At 40.7% G+C, this 17603-nt stretch overlaps 1 protein-coding gene across 2 annotated transcripts in view; it reads right to left on the reverse strand.

The window, feature by feature from the left end:
* ARID5B (AT-rich interaction domain 5B) overlaps window positions 1–17603 on the reverse strand; it is a 206240-nt gene that overhangs the window by 23686 nt on the left and 164951 nt on the right. For both annotated transcript variants that reach the window (XM_006209104.4, XM_006209105.4), the window contains 3 exons: window positions 13292–13496; window positions 11299–11351; window positions 1646–1743 (listed from right to left, as the gene is read on the reverse strand). In XM_006209104.4, coding sequence (XP_006209166.1) covers window positions 1646–1743; window positions 11299–11351; window positions 13292–13496 — 356 coding nt within the window. The remainder of the gene's footprint in view (window positions 1–1645; window positions 1744–11298; window positions 11352–13291; window positions 13497–17603) is intronic.

Here is a 17603-nt window from a genome sequence, read left to right on the forward strand (position 1 = left end):
ACTAGGTGAGCTAGTTCACAGCTGAGATACACTCCTTTTCCAGGTTTTAATTGCTCTCTGGTCCTTCAAGTGTGATGGTTCACATGTTGGGGACATTTGCACATGGAACTAAGTGAGGTTCACTATTATGATGAAAACTATTTGAAAGTAGAGACTGCTTCTAATGAAAATGTTTTCATTACAGCCTTGGCTCCTAAGCCGAAATAAGTTAACTGTGTTACCTCAGACACTGTTTACAGAACACTCACCCGAGACACCAGTGCCTTTTTGTACAAGAACGTCAGTGGTGTACCTGTTATGTACAGTGAGTGTGCAGGCTTCTGTATTAAATGCCAGGAGAAATACACTCACATTAAAAAAGATCCATGCACTACACTGCAAACAGTGCTATGAAGAGTAATCATTTGAATTCCTATTATCAATTTTTTAAAAATCATTCTGGATTATAACACTGTCAAGTAAGGCAATCTCTTGGGGATACTTTGTGGGAATTTTTCATGGGGTACTAAACCCAACTCAATTGACTATGATTATACCTATAAAAACATTCTAAGTTTCACTGAATGGCTGCCCTAAAAGAGGCTCTGTGTTAAATGCAATACAGATAAAAATATAATTGGACTCATAAGACTATGAGTTGATGTGTCACATGACATTATCTGAAGATGCATTTGTATGATCCAGAGATGGGCGTGAGGCAGCTGGGTTGAAGTTGGAATGATAACTGACTATGCGAAGAACAGCCCTCATATTTAGCACTTGAGTTTTATTTTTTAAACAAGCAAGCTGACTGGCCTGTTTGCTCTGCTGACTATGTTTTGACCTTACTCCATCGATGGCCATTATTAAACGCACACAGACACCTCTACTTGGATCTCACGAACTCTGAATTTGAAACCAGGAAGCTGAATCAGTCCACGCTTCCACAGGGAATGCCAGTGATAAGGAAGTCGGTTTGACCCAAACAAATGAGGCGCAGGCTCGAAGCGCAGAGCAAGGATGATGCGCGAATTTATGCTAACTGGTCTTCAGTGTTGTGGGTAACACAGTCCTAAGGCAAAGGGGAAACAGTCCTGTGGCTACAACCTTCATAATAGGCTAATTTGGCGTTACTTCTTGTTTGCATTATCATCACCTTTCTGAGAGAAGCTGAAATTGTTAGAAAACCAAACCCCCTCAAGCATGGCAAGAAAGGATTTTCTGGGTCAAAAGCATAGAAGGGAAAAACCAAGATGGGAAAAACAACGGGTCTTATCTGGGGCCAATTTTCTTATTAAAGAAGTGCTTACTTTTCAATATTAATATATTCAACGTTAATACATTTCATTGTCAATAGAGTTACATGGCAACCTCCCAGGAACACTGCAGACCTATGTCTTCCAGAAACTAAAAGTTCTCATAGTAAATGAACCCACAGAGTACAGAGAACACACTGAGTAATCTTTGCTTGCGGGGGAAGAAAGTATTATCCAGTTTTAGCCCCTGTAACCAGAGAAAGCCATGTTCCCTAAAAATCACAATGCAGTACGCAAAGTAAAATATCAGAGGGTTATTTTTTGTTTCCTGAAAGGTCTTATCTCCTTGACCAATTAACTTCCAACTAACACACTTTTAATTAAGGACTTTCCAGGAGAGGCTTTCTTACCTTTCATAATGTCTGCGGGTACAAGTGGCGGCGCTGGTGCTCCCAGGATTACCACCTAATTCATCATAAATATGTTTCCATTGACGGCGGGCTGTTATCTGAAAAAACGGCAACGGGAAATTCAGTCTTGCATCATGAGAGATTCGCAGTGCCAGGATTCAATACATATGCAACAGTCAGAAGAGAACAGTCTGTTCTGGAAACCCAGATACAGAGAAGTCCAAATGAGTATATGGGGAGACTTGTGGGCTTACAGTAAGATCTCACTTTCAGCACTTTTCTTTACAGTAAAAATGGAATTCTGCTTTGAGCTCTATATTTGTCACCCTCAGTGCATTTTTATGTAAGGCAGCTCCCTGGATGTTCATGTAGTTATTCGCCCTTATACACTGTTCCTTTATGTCATGTGATACAGCATCAAAATAAGATTTCAGCTAAAATGTATCTTAGTCCCTCTGTTTAAATGAATCAGAATTAACATTGGTTACTTGAGGGATTCGGTAATGGGTGGCTGAGTACACAAGTACAGACAGTTTTCACAAAGCATGCTTTTTTGTATCTTCTGATTTTTGAACTATGATGTGTTGCCTACTTTAAAAATAAAAAAATTACTACACAAATTAAAGTGATCAAACTGGTCATGAAATGTATCATCATCTTAGGCTACATTTTTATGCCAGCTCCTCTAACCACCAAAACAAAACCAGAATCTGAAACTGTCTATGTCGCAAGCTGTTTATTTTTATTTGCTTAGGTCAGGAAAGTGGAATATCGATCAAATCCTATGAAAATTAACATATTCCAAAGTTAAAATGCAAGCTTTGTGTTTTACTGAGTTGGGTGAATAAAAGCAAACAGCTTGCAGTATACCAAAAGGCATACTATGGTCTTGTTTTATTTTTTTTCTTTAATTTTATTTTTGTACATAAATTAAGATTTTACAAAATAACAGATGCATGATCTGGCAAATGATTAATTTGGGAAAACCACGTCATTTACTACATCTGAGCAATCTAGCATTTCCTTGAAACTGGGAAGACAGAGCTAAATTCTGAGGTCCTTGTGAATGTTTCTAAACAGGGCTCCAGGAAAACTCAGCTATTGGAATGTGCAGGGGGCAGGGCGTGGCAGAGGTGCCAGTGGCATTTAAACAATCAGAACAGGAGGTTCCTTTTGAAAAACACCCGCAGAGCTGCCCGTGGAGTTCACTTAGGGGCTAAGGGCAGCAATGCATGAAAAAAAATCTCAACTTGCAAACAGGGGCTCTGTAATTGTAATCTCAGGAGTAGGAGGGTGGTTAAATATTACAGTGTAAATGGTACCCTTTCCATTTCAAATAAAAAGAAGCCCTAATTCATTTCCATAAAGCCTTCTCAACAGGCCCAAGGAGGACCTTGAGACAGTGTGAGTTCTGCATTGTTCAGTTTCCCACGAAGCATTCTTGAACCAATTTGTTTCAATAGTTCTCACTAGACAGAACCACCTCTTATATCTACTAGCAGGTGTAAGTAAAAATAAAATCCTTTATGTGCAGCTTGGTTTAGATTATAATAAATGTTTTCAAGCCGCTCTTAAAACACTCAAAATACATATTTTGGTAATTATTTTATATTTAATTACAATCTCCCTCCAACCTTTTAAATAATAGTTTCAGGCTAACTTATTCTAGGCCTGTGTGTCACAGAAGGAATAGGATCCCCTTCCAAGTATCTACGTTACTCCCCAAAGCCCTTGGAATATTGAGACCCCTTGAAATAAACCTCTACATTCCCTTCCTCCAGATGAGGTATGTGGGCCCTAGAGAGCCAAGCAGGGCCAGAAAACAGCCTACGTTTCCACAGTCACTTCAGGAAGAAACCATCACTCTTGTCATCCTTGTATCTCTTGTGTGTACTGTATTTCATATTTTATAAAGAGTTTTTGCATCCATGGTATCATTTAATCCTCCCATCAGCCTGTGAGGCAGATTACAGGAATCTCATTCACAAAGGAAGCAAGACTCAGAGAGGCTGCACAACTTGTCTAAGGACACAGAGCAGCAGAGGGGAAATGCCAGGACTCATACCGATGTCTTATAGTGTCCCAAGAGCAGACTTTTTTCCACTACATCAAAGCAGTCTCCATTCTATATCAGAATGACTTGATGAATAGCTCATACTTGGAGTAGGGGAATTATACAGAACTCTGGGGCCTTTTGTTTCAAAGGAGGCAGAGGACTGTGGGACTCAGAGCTTCTCTGTTTAGAGCTATAGGTCTCTCACTAGTACAGAAATAGCATAGCTAAGGGGTCAGCAAGAATCTGAGGGAGTGGGCTGAGTCAACAGTGCTCTGAGATTGTACTCTTAAAATATCCATCAAAACTGTGGTTCCTTCCACCCTGCCCACTTTTCTCTCTAGTTAAAACAGAGGTTCAGTACTGCATCACAGATAAGTCCCAGTCAGGGCAAAATCCATCCATTCACTCATCAATTCACTCACCAAACACTTAGTAAGCATCTCCTATTTGTTGGATACTGTCCTGGCAGCTGGGACACAACAGTGAAAACACAACACCCAAGACAGATGCATCCTAGTCGCAGACACCAAAAATAAACAAGTGATCAAACAGATAAACAAAGTAATATGGGTTGTGAAAAATATAATGAGCAAGTGATGACTGCTGAGAGGGATACTTAATGTGTGGAAACTGGCCATGTTCCCCCCTCACTATCATCCAGACCAGGGAATGCCCTGTTAAAACACCTGTCTGTCACAGAAATGACAAAGCTTCTTTAAGAATAAAGAAAGAAAGAATTATCAAAAGGAAAAAAAAAAACACTAGAATTGAAATTGCGGCAGCAGGAAGCCAGCATCAATCACCAGTCTGTGTTAATAAGCCATGTGCAGCTGGCTAGGGGTCTGTGTTAGCACCCCTGCTAGCAGGTTCTGGTGTTTAAGTACAGTTTTTTACATTCAGGGTTCATCTGGAGTGAACACAAGGGCTGGGCCTTTAAGGAAGTGGTCTCTCTGTTTACTGAACTTCCACCAGTCAGCCTGGATGAATCAGGCCATTTTGAGATATTTTCTTTCCACAGGAAAGTCATAAAATGTGCTCTTTCCAACAGCTAAATGCTCTTAAGCACACAGTTCTCCTGGGTACACATCTCCACTTCTTGTGCCCAGATGCGCTTTTCATTCAAACGCTGACCATGGGCTCTACAGCAAGAAATGTCTATTTCCTCCCATTGTCCAGCCCACAGTGGGTCTCCGAGCCCTACACAGGGAGCGGGAAGGACCCGAGCCGTCCCCCTGGGACACTCCTGGGCATCGTGCTCCTGCCTGTGTACACCTGCCTTCCGTACTGACCTGCTTTCCTTGTGCCTGCGTGGCATTTGCTTACAGTTTTTATTCTGCTGTCCAGTGTCCTCTCCAGATGTGTGGAAGCTCTAAAAAACCCATCCAGGGCAGAACCAGTGTCTGCCTCCTGGTGTCTGGCCCCCAGCCTCATTCAGCTAGGAAGGCTGATCTAGCCGCAAGGCTAGTTTAATCAACTCTCTCATTAAGTCTCAGGTCTCCAGGTCATGTTCATGTTTCAACCTGACCTATTATGTTAGGGTTTTTAAAGATACAAGAAACTCTGGCTCTCTCCAAGCAGTTGTCTCTCTTGGATTGTGCTTACCCTGTCACCCCTTTAAGGCCCTCACTGAGATGACATCAGCCTGTCCTCTACTGCTCACCATTTGAGGGTGCTGTGCCAGGTCCAGAGGCACAGAGGTAGAATGGGTAGGATGGAGGCATCGTGTGAGAGGAAAGAAATGTTCCTGCTTTCCAGGGTTCACAACTGAGCAGGAATTATAACCCCTACAATTAACCATGAAGCAAGATGAAAAACTGAGCTGAGCAGACCACACCCAAGTAAATCATTCTAGGTGCATTTGAGACTTAGCCTTACTTTGAAGGCACTTGATAGTTACTTCTTTCCCTAGTGTGAGTAAGACCCAAGAAACTCTGAAAAGCACTCTACACCTCTCATGTCCATAAAGTTTTCACTGCTTTATAAATACAGTCACCCCTCTGTATCCAAGGACCCTGACAGACACCAAAATTCAGATGCTCAAATCTGCATATAATGTATGCACGTCCTTCTGTAAACTTTAAATCATTTTCTGGATTACTTATAATGCCGAATACAATGTAAATTCTATACAAATAGTTACCAGTGCCCAGCAAATTCAAGTTTTGCTTTTTTGGAGTTTCCTGGCATTTTATTCCCTAATATTTTCGATCTGCGGTTGGTTGAATCTGTGGATGTGGAACCAGAAGGTATGGAGGGCCGACTGTATAGTGGTTTTCAAACTGCTCTTTAGAATTCAGGTGGTATTTTAAAGATAGCCTGAAACTAACTCTCACCAATGCCAATCCCTGCCAAGAAAATGGGCCCAGTGAGTGGGAAAGGAATCTGTCCCTCCCATAATTTTATTTGCTGAAAATATCCTGTCAGTTAAAATTGGAAAATTATTTTAATCCAAGAACAGTCTTGGAGCCTTGATTTTTCTACCTTTGAGGTTGCGAGGATGAAATCGTTTCGGTATTTTTGTGACCTAGTGAGGAAACAGCAGTCAAATCTTTTAGGATATTAGTGCTTCCACAGCTTAAGAACATGTAGGACGTATGAAGTAGAAAGAAGAGTTTGCCTGCTAGCACTGTTACCCAGGCTGCTTTGAGAAACAGCCTTTTTCTCAGGACACCTTGAGGACGGACTGAATTCAAGGAAGATGACTTTTTTTTCCTGGTAGTACTCCAGGAACTGGAGCCTTTCAAAGCTGCATGACATCATCTTTGGCCTCAAGAATTTTGAATTAAGCAAGAGGCTTTGTCTGTCCAGAGAACTAGGGTTAGATTCAGAGGATCTTGAAATGATGTCAAAACCAGAATCTGATGTCAAAGCCTGATCTTTCCAGCAAGAAGACAAATGACTTCTTCCAATTGGGAAAGTCACGACCTCATCTCACCCATGGAGAGAGGCAGGGCAGCAACCCGACATTCTTAGAAGGCACCACTTGCATGGTCCTCTGCCTCTAGGGTAAGATTTACTCGAGACCCATTTCCCTACTCTACCTCTCTCCATGTACTGCCTCTGGCTCGCTATCAAATGTTTAGCCAAATGGAAATCACTTTAGCAAACCACCCTCAACACACATCCTGGTAATACCCCAAGCTACTCTGCACGCTGTAATTGCTTCACCAGACACTGAAGTGTCTTCGCTCACCAGCCGACCTCATTCAGTTCTGTCTCTTCCACTGTAGGTGACCCATACTCTGAAATGTTTGGAAGGAGAAGTTGGATATATGACTGTAAAAGAAGGATACTCATTGCCAACCAATCAAAATGCCAGGATATTGTTTTTTAGGGAATCATATCCATTCAAAGCATTTATGATCTCTAAACCTAGGGATGCAGAGACACAATATACATTTCTAGCAAAGGCAGGGGAGGCCAAGGGAACTGAGTATCACTATTAGTCGAATGCTATAAAGGCTTAAAATAGAACTTCTGCTCTTTCTTTTTTTTTAATTCAATTTGGGGTTATGAAGGACTAAAGTGAAATAATCCATAATCCTCAATTCAAACCAGAAGGTTTGGAATAGTTTATAACCACAAACAAAAACAAGCCAATTAAGATGGGCTCTTTTTATAACCAGAAGGAATTCCAGAGAGGTGTCTTTATCCAATCGCAAGTTAACAGCAGAAGTACATCTACAATTTTTAAACTTGCAATTTTTTTTTTTTTTACTATTACTGAGTATTTACATCATCCAGACTTCCTGACCCGTCTCCTAAGGTCACACATTTTTTCTGGACAATCAGAAAACCTCAGTTAGTAGTTAGTATATCTGATAAGGTTCATATTAAGTACAAAGAAATGACTGAAAGATACTCCTGATGAAGGCAGACAGATTACTGGATCCTTTTTCCAAACATCACCCCAAATACACAGAAAGCATTTTAGATACATTAGAGACTGCTGGGAATGGAAGGCACGAAGAATGATCATTTATAAACCTCTTGCCTTCCAGTGATGCTACGAAGGTTGGGATAACTGCACAAAATTCTCAGCAATTCAGAATCTGAAGAGTGCCATAATGTCCTCATTCAACTCATTTCCTCTCCTTGTGCCTCAGTTTCCATATTTGTAGCAGGGCAAGGATCTTTTTCAGCACAAAGGCCAATTTGCAAAAAATAAAAATTTGGGGGGCTACACTTTTCCTCCTTCAAAATGACAGTAGCTTATCAAGTCCCAAGTTAGATTGCCACTTTACCAAATGGAAAAATACTTGTTGGAAACATTATGTTGCTTTGGAGTCAAGAAAATGCTAATATTCTGGCATGTTCATCATGTTAATTTAGCAACAGCATGAAGACAACATTCTAATCTTTGTACTTGACTTAGATGGGGGCCACATTTTGAAAGTAGGAGTCGTGAGGGTCAAGAAGTAAGTGTTAATAATCATTGTTACCATTAGCTTTGAATTAACAATCTAGGCAGTTTTTCTTTTTTTAAAGGATTCTCAAATTCTCAGGCCCAGGCCCCACCCCAAAATTAATATCTCAGAGGACTAGACAACTATTTATAAAGTTCCCCACTGAAAATCTGAGCCCCAGTTCTTGAGTAGCCTTTGGGAACCACTGATCTAGAAAGTTCTAAGATCTCTTTTGAGCTCTAAGTGACAAGTCTACACTTGCTTCTGTTATCAGATAATCTCACAGATAACTATCCTCTCGTAACACTGTGATGACAACTCAGACTTTGGATATTATTCATACATCCCCTGGACTGACTTCAAAACTGAATCCTCACTGAACATCGCACAGGTTTATTAGTCAAAACATACTAGAGAAAAATGTTTTCTGTACTTCGAAGGTTCAAAAGCTTAAAAGTAGAATAAGAGTGACAAACTTCAATGCCTACAGGGCCAACAGGTAATATGAGGAATTTTTTTAAAAGGGAAGGGAGGGAGGGAGGAAGGAAGGAAGGAAGGAAAAATCCCACCAGTTGGCTTCATTCAGTTTATGGCCCCAGAAGGAGATTTTTTAGTAAGATAGCTATGTAGTCTCTGCCTGAGATGAGAGGGAAAATGTGTTGCACTGTGAAGCATGGCAGGGATCTGATGAAGGAGTTGAAGGGTCAGTGGAGAGGGAAAGAAGAAAAGGGCAACCCTAAAGGTCACTAGTCCTCTGTGTGGCTTGGCTGAAGAGACGTGAAGCACATAACCAGATGGAAAGCAGATGCCAGTCTGGTCTTCCACATCCCCAAAGCCCAGCCCCTCTGCACCTCACTCCACTTCCACACAACACAGTGAAGGCAGAATAAGTCACACAACGTACACTTGAAGACTGGTTATCAATCTTCATGACCCCCCCAAAGCCCCACCCCTGGCCACCTAGCATCCAAGGGCCTTCCCCTCTTGGCTCCATCCTTCTCTCTGGATTTCCTTCTTCCTGGTCAAACTAATATACCATTCTCCCAGTCACTGTAAGTTACTCAAACTGTCTATACCCAACTTTATTCCACCTGCATAGTCTGTCTCTCCATTTGATTTTCTCTTCTGGAAGGCCATGACCTTTCATGTCTAAATTCCATCCATTCTCCAAAATTCTGCTCAGTGGGTATCAGAGCCTTAAGTCTTTCTTCCTCATGTGTCAGTGAGGAACTACTTTATCCAAACAGGCCACTGATCTTTTTCCACGTTGTCTTATAATTGCTGACTCTCCTGGATGGCAAGCGACTGGAACTGCGGGCCTAGATACTTCCACATCTCCCAGAGTGCCTGACACAATGCCTTATACACGTAAGACACTCAGTAAGTGTGTGGTGAGGTGATCTGCTGATTGTGTGGCCATTCATTCATTCAACAGGAGAATAATCACTGTTTGTTCAAAGAGTACTGCAAATGCCCTGAAACCCATCAGAAGTTTCTTTGGTATTTTCTACACCACCTTGCTTGTTACATGTTAAAAGAAAAAAATCTTTGTGAAGATGCAAAAGATACAAAAGCAGGGAAAACTGCTGTGAAATTTGCTGGTACTCACCCTATCAGTGAATAACAAAAAAATTCCTGGGTTTAAAAAAGGCATTTCATAATATTGTGTAATATCACATAACTATCTGCAGTCACTGTTCATAAAAATGTGTATTCCTATTCTGAACATTAAAGGTTAGACTTAAAAGTCTAGGCTAGGGGGTTAACTCCTAAATTTATGAGACTAACCCTGAATAAGTTATCATCTTTTTCACATGCACCAAAGCTATAATTAGGTCGAGATTTTGCCAAACTATGAGCCACAGTGTGGAAAAGGTCAATCACCCTGCCCTATCAACAGATCCAACCAAGTGAAAAATTACATTATTTATTTTTACATAGAGCACTAGATAAAAAAAAATTTTAATCAAATTCATGTGTATGAAGTGCACCTTTTATATGTAGTTCATGTGAGTATTAGATTTCCTTACAAATATGTATGTATAGCTCATATATTACATAAACATTTTACATGCATATAGACTCACAGCAAGGAATTTTTAGTCAGAATTCACAGTAGATACCTCTATGGTAAATACCATAATCTGGTAAATACCAGATTATCTGAATCACATAACACTTGCCATCCTTTCCCATCCCAAGCATCTGACATCAAACCATTATATTAGTTTGGGGAACAATATGCTATAATCTGGCAAGAAACACTAGTTACTCTATTTAGCACTAAAATGAATTTCATTTTCTTGACTTTGTGTCTCTTACTGTCACTTTACTACGATACAGAGATACCGCACATTACTTCATAAGGAAAGGAAAAAATAATTTCTTATTTAACTGCAGAAGAAACTGCACAACTCCAATCTGATCACTGTGTGAAGGAGAAAATATTTCCAATGACGACATCTTCCTATGTCAACTGATTTTATTACAGATGTCGTCTGTGTGCTACATTAGTGCCGTGCTTTCTTCTCTTCGAGATTTTAATCTGTTTGTTGCTCTAACATTTTATTGGTTCAAATACATGCTGTAAAAATCCGTGGCCATCAAATTTTCCTGTGAGCTAAAAATAACCCGTTCCTGTCAGTTAGAATTAGCTGATAAAGAGTGTCAGAGTCTGTTCTGAGTAAGTTTGATAACTTCCTGTTTATGCGGCACTGACCCTTGTCTAATAAAGCTTCTTTGCCCTAGAATGAGAGGATTCTGCTGCATTCTATTCCTTAATGGCCAATACTGATTACTTTTGAAAGCCTTTAATACATTTCCCATATTAGACATGAACAGATGTCAGGTATGTTGCCAAGGGAAATTTCTTTCATGCAATCTTGGCTTGTTGTACAATAATAGCCCTTTCTCAACATGGGAAAAAATTACAGACCCAACTAATTTCCCTGACAGGGGAGAGTTACATATGTTTTCCACTGGTAGTTTTTACGACAAGTTTACAATTTTGCCAAACCTGGAACTAATTGGGGCAGTTTCCAAAAGCGGCCCAATAAAACCCCAAAAGTGTAGAGCCATTTGAAAAGGCAGTCAATGATGGTTTGCTTTTGCATTTTCTCCATTTTGGTCAAAGCAGGGTGGGGGTGAGGGGAGTTAGATTGCAAAATTATTTAAGTTGCTTAAACACTTACTGTTTCATATCCTCCCAGTTTTTGAGCAGCTTGAAACATAGTCCAAAGGTTAACTGTTAGAGGGACAATAAGTATTTAGATAAGCATTGCATTAACATATCTCCAAGAAATGTCAATTAAAACATTTTTTTTTGTTTTTAACGAGAAAGAGAAAAAAAAAATAACTAACGCACCCCAAATAGCTAAGTTCTTAAGAAACAATTTGCCAAAGGGTATTCAACAACAGGGTATATTAGTACCATTTAAAATACTTCTTAAGGAACAGTCACAAATACAGAAATGGTTCTAATTTTAGGATAAAGGACAACACAGTTTTCAGTCCTGTTGCCACCAGCAGACCAAGGGAAGTTAAGTTACAGCCTTCTTGCGAAAAGTGTGGGATTTCAGAATGGGAGTTGGTCTTGTTGGACCCTTAGAAAGAAGCCATTGGTTAAATGGTAATATATAATGCTTCCTTCGTATTAGAACTCTCCATAATCAATAAATAACAGCCACTTTAATATATGATTACCTTCTTAATAGAATGTCTGATGGCAGCACTATATTAAAAGCTCACAGCATATTTCACTAACACGTGGTGAAGCAGGAAAATCAATATTTCACCCTTGAGGCAGCAGTGATACAACAGATCAAAGGGAAGGAAGATACTCCTTCACAGAGGAATTGAGTCACGTGTCCACTTAGTCCCCTAACTTGCCTGTGTGATGTTGCAAACATACATTTTTAAAAACAAATTTCTCTTTGCAGGGCATGCATATGTTTACGCTGTTAAAACATCTATGCCAAATTGCTAGCAACCCTGTTCATTTGTACTAAATACCATGGAATGGGCCTGCTACAGATTTGATTCTTTCACAAGAGAGGAAAATTGAACTTCAAGTAATTCCTCAGTAAAGGAAATGAAGAATAAAATTAAAGTTAAAAAAAAAAAAAAAAAAAGAAAAGGCTCTTTGACACAACACGTTCGAAAAGCCTCATTGAACCTTGCACTATTTCAAAGCTATCAAGAGCCCTGCCTCGGCCTTGATTTAATCTGAACCAATGCATAATGCAACAAAGCTGTTCATAGTACATTAATTTTACTTCTATTTCAAGCAGCCAGTTTTCAGACAAACATTGTAATCATTCGTAGTTATATAAGTTTATAATGGCTGCGAGTGTTCTCTTGCAATCAGTGCCAATTGCTATTAGGTATGTAAATTGTTATGTAAAACATACAGGTTTGACATTCTTCATCAAAATGACACATGGTTTTAATCTAGGAAGATACGTTTGGAGAAAATACTGTTTCAAGCCAGGGGCTTCGTCACTCGGTGCGCCACAAAATCCAGACAGAGGCAAAATATATATTCAGTTGTGAAATCAGGACAGGATCTGGGTTTCTTCTCTTTTTATATGGAATTCTGCTCTGCTACGAGTTCCCTGTTCTACTTTAAAATACATGATGACGCTTAAATGGACACGTCAAAGTAATTCAAAATTGGGCTCTCCGTTCAAATTTGTGTATTTCTTGTTTCCTCTGAAGTCATCAGGTTCTTGTTATCTCTTAACAAATTTGGGGCTTAGGAAATATGTTTTCTCTTTGTGGTTGTTCTGTCCACCTTTAAATGTCCTCCTTTTAAAAGGTGTCCTTTCACAGGCAACATCTGTGCCTGATAAATCTACGTCATATTATTATCTCAGAAGAAAGGCTTTACAGACACTCAAGATTGACAAAACAGAAAATGAGAAACTTTCAACATGTCTATTTCCAGTCATAATCAGTGGATTCGAGCCTATAAATATCTCACTGCAACTGCCCCAGAAGGGAACAATGTAGCGGAAAGAGGCAGGGGGAAAAATTCCTGGCCTGGATGATTTGTAGATTTAGTATAAACAGACAGCATCATCCCCAGAATAGGATTTCAACATAATCCTGAGTCAGTTTTTTTTTTCCCAATTCAAAGACTCCGAGCAGTTTTGATATTTCAGAAATGAAAACAAGTATACTTACTCTGTTTGAAACCTAAATAGGGTATTCGTTCTATGGGCGTCTTCCTTTCTTTCATGTATTTATAAAGTGCCACCAGGAAGGCCTGCTCATCTGCCCTGCACTCTTCACCAATGGCGACCTTTGGCTTTTCTTCATTGGAGACTTTTTTACAGTTATTATGGTTATTCTTCGGCTTGGTCAAGGCTGACCTGGCCTCACATTTCACCTGGAAAAGGTGGGGGGAAAAACACATAAAATCAAGCATAGCTCTGGAATGCTTACAGAGACATAGCTAGTGACATTTTTCACTGAGTGGGAAGGAGGACCAGTAAATCACCCTTGCCCTGAAATAGCTTTTTAGAGGCATCACTGAATATGGATTGTCTTAGACCAAGGGCTGGAAAATTCCTGTAAAGGCCCAGATAGTAAGTACGGGCAGGCTTCTGGGCATACAGTCTCAGTGGCCACCACTCAACCCCAGCCTGACAGCAGTCACGGACTGTATGTAAGCAAGCGAGGCTGTGTTCCAGTAATGTTTTTATTTATAGAAGCAGGCGGCCAGTGGGCCACGGTTTGCCGCACTCTGCCAGCCTCTTTTAGACTCCTTACAGGTATGCTGATGTGAAACCAGAAACAGTGTTTGCATCTGGTGGGGCCATTCTCCTGCCTCTTTAGACACTTTATTTTCCTAAGGGGCACCATCTGTTAGTATCACTGAAGGAACCCTGTATTCTTAATTTTATTATTTATGTTTTTGGGTGGGAGAAGGTAGTTTTACTTTTCTTTTGGATTACAATTCTAGAGATTGAACCCAGGACCCTGTGCATGCTAGGCATGCATTCTACCACTGAGCTATACACCTCCCCACCATGTTCTTAATAACATTTCCATGTTTTGCACTTTGTGCCAAAATGAAAGGCAAGTTTATTTCTTTGTAGTAAACTTAGCTTGTTGTTACTCTTCCCAGCAACCTGGAAAAACAGGTCAGTGCCAGCAGATGTTGGCATGAGGAACACCAGCAAGGTCTCTGCTGTCTCTCACCTGAGGGTGATGCCTGGGTACACCCCTGGTAGGAAACAAAACATCCCACCTTTTAATGAGGGCTCGGTACCCTTCAGTCAGCTCTGAGAATCTAATAGGAGATGTTAACTTGCTACAGAGGAATGAGTAGGGGCCGGCTAAAACCCAAGAAGAGTCAGTGAATAGCTCCATTAAACTAAAAAATAAGTGGCAGTAAATGGGCCAGATGTTCTTGCTTCCACACTCCAGGTTAACTTGAGTGCGGCACACCGAGCTCACCTCACGGTCCGTCCTCGCTGCCATGTTCTACAAGAGGCCTCCAACGGTTTGTTAAATATAAAGCTAAGTTGTTGAGCTATTTTAATTGTAAAAGGGGGAGTTACAAAGGGTCAAGCTTTGAGTTCAAGTGCGCCCATGGGGAACATGTACATTCCAATATTCTTTACCTCTCTGTATCTCATATCAGAGGGAAGAGGACACGTGCAAGGGGAATGTTAGGAATTAAAATGTCCCACACATTCCACCAGGTTTCCATTTCAGATTTCTGAGCTCTATTTTTCTTTCCCTTCAGAGTCTCCTTCCCAAGCACTGAACACATAAAAGGCTGTGCTCATTTATTAAAGGGAAGTATACCCTCTTATTGCTGGTTCTCTCAAATGAACACACCAGTTTAATATCGTTCGACGGGTCCTGGGAAAAAATAAAACTGCCTGTACAACTCATTTAACTGGGCCTCTAGATAAGATTTTAATTTTTAAAGAGCAGTGGAAATGGGATGAAAACATTTTCCATGTAGAATTTTTACTTAACAGTATTTTCAAACTTTAGTACTTGATAACATTATATTAAGGAGAGCATCCTGGGAAACTTTATGTTGTCATCATTTTTCACTGCCAAATTTTAGATTGTTGAGTCTAAAGTTCTGATGAAATCCATAATTCAATGGCTCTTTGAAATCATAAAACCACTCCAGTTCTGATCCGCACTGCCCCCGCCCCCCGCATTTTCTGAGTGCTTATTTACTATGGGGCCAGGCCCTGTTCTAAGCACTTTTTGGTATCATCACACTTCATACTCACAGACCTAATGGGCCAGGTCATTATTCTCCTATTAGAAATGAGGAAACTGAGGTACAGAGAGGATGAGGAACCCGTACAAGAACACAAGATCTTGTTCAAGTTAGTAAGAGGCAAAATTGGGTAACCTCACTTCAGAGCTTGTGGTTTTAAACACTCTACTTTCCTGCACTCATAAAAATATTCAATTGAGAGTCAAAACATTTCCATTTAGAAAGCATATCTGATTCCTAGGCATTACAAAACCTACAGCTTAGAAATGTGATTTATGAAATGAGAATTAGAAGATAAAACGAGGTAGTAAGTCTAAAAGGGCTCCATTCCTTTGTGTACTGAGCAAAGGTAAGGAAACCAGGATCAGCCAAGCACCTGTGATGAGCTGGATACAGTGCTGCGGGCTTCACACTGTCTACCTGACGTTCCTAACAATGATAAAAGGAAGGTTTTGAGCCCCACTTTTCAGACAAGGAAACAAGCTCAGCGAGGTTATGCATTTTGGTATTTGGTTGGTGTGGGGCAGAACTCAGGTCTCCTTCACCCCAAACTGCAGTCTGGTACAAGAGGATTAGATAACAGTTTTGTATATAAAATAGGCTGAGTCCTAAACCTGCAGTGAGAATAGGCCCATTATTTATATTACTAGGTCAGAAGCACCACTGTCAAGGGAGGATGAGGTTTGCCCCCTCAGTGTCTAGGGAGCTACCTCACCTGGAAATGCCCAGAAATAGGAGGAAAGCACAGAGAGGGCTCGTGAACCAGGCCCGAGTCACTCAGACCCTCTGCTTCTTAGGAAAGGCTCTAGAGGACACCGGGCTGCCACCCACTGAGCTCCATCCTGAACCTCCCGGGCCCTGCAGCAGGCTTCCTCTCCTGAGGCCGGGGCTCCGTAACAGGTGAACAGCACTCTCCTCCTGCTCCCGCTCTGTACATTTCTTCACTTAACACTGTGAGCCCTTGAGGGTATTATTCTGTTTCTGCACAGGACCAGGCTGAGTTCCTTTCTACATTTTTTCCACATTTACCCGTAACATTCTCAGCATTTAAATCTACTGAAACGTTACACGGGAGCTAGTCTTCACGCTGACCTTGAGAAAGCCCACCCTTCTGATGGTGACACTTAATTACCAGATCAGTTTTTCCCTCCATGAATGCCTTCTACTTGTTGAGTTCACTAAGAGCTTTGGGGTTTCCAAAGTGATTGAGGAAGTACTAATTAAAGAATCCACATTTAACGTTTTCAGTGAACCACCACCTATTTGATATTAACCACATCCTTTCACTGGATTGAGCTGTAACTAACCCAGCCTTCAACTGGGGCAGCGAGATGTGCTGAACCAGCAGGAAAGGAGCCAGAGTCTCATTTCGATTTGGTCACAAACTTCCTAGGAAACCCTCATTTTCTTCCCCAGGAAAGCAGGAAGGGTAATCCCTGGGGGTAGTTCTGAGGACCACATGGGATGAAAAGTACTGAAAATAATGAAAGTATCACATTTGTGAAATTATCAAAAGTCTGTTTGTGATTTAAATGAAAGAACATATTGCACATCATGGTTTCCCTTTTTATGTTCCTTTTAGAATTTAAACCACCTGTTACATACTTCTAGCCTTTGGAAAGTGCTTCCAGGATGTGAAAAGTCATTTGCCTTCTATCAGCGGAGGCCTTTCATCAGAGACCTAGGCTGAGAGGATTTCTTTTGTATAGATCGCCATATGGACATGCTTGGGTCCCAGACCTGTTGCTTTAAGACGATCCCAAGGAAATGGCAAGGATCTGGGTTGGACATATTTACTGACATCTTCAGAGCACTGGTAGCCTCTTCTCTGCGTGACTTTGGCTGTTGTTCAAAAGCTGTGTAATTCTCTGTCCCTTGAAAAACAGAGTCTTGCAAAGCTAGTTCTCATGTTCTCACTGAAGAGGGCAACCTTTTGATGGTGACAGGCAAACCCTCAACTTGCTCTTCCAGTCATGCACACAACAAACTGAGTGGGTTCTTACTGGAAGAGCTCTGTTGTGTGGAGCTGCAGAAAACGGATACTTGTCCATAGTCAGAAATGGTCTGTTTGAGGCACTTTGGAAAAAAAACAGTCATACAACTCTTGTTCAGGAAACTAAACTGTCCCCCGAAGTGTTGCTTCTAGTTTAGTAAACGATCAGATGGTCACAGGCTTGTAACTTCTACTGTAGCATTTCATGAGAAAAGACCACTTTTTAGACACAAATGCCTTTTTCATGGTTG

This window comes from Vicugna pacos, chromosome 11, assembly GCF_048564905.1.
Source record: "Vicugna pacos chromosome 11, VicPac4, whole genome shotgun sequence".
NCBI lineage: Eukaryota > Metazoa > Chordata > Mammalia > Artiodactyla > Camelidae > Vicugna > Vicugna pacos.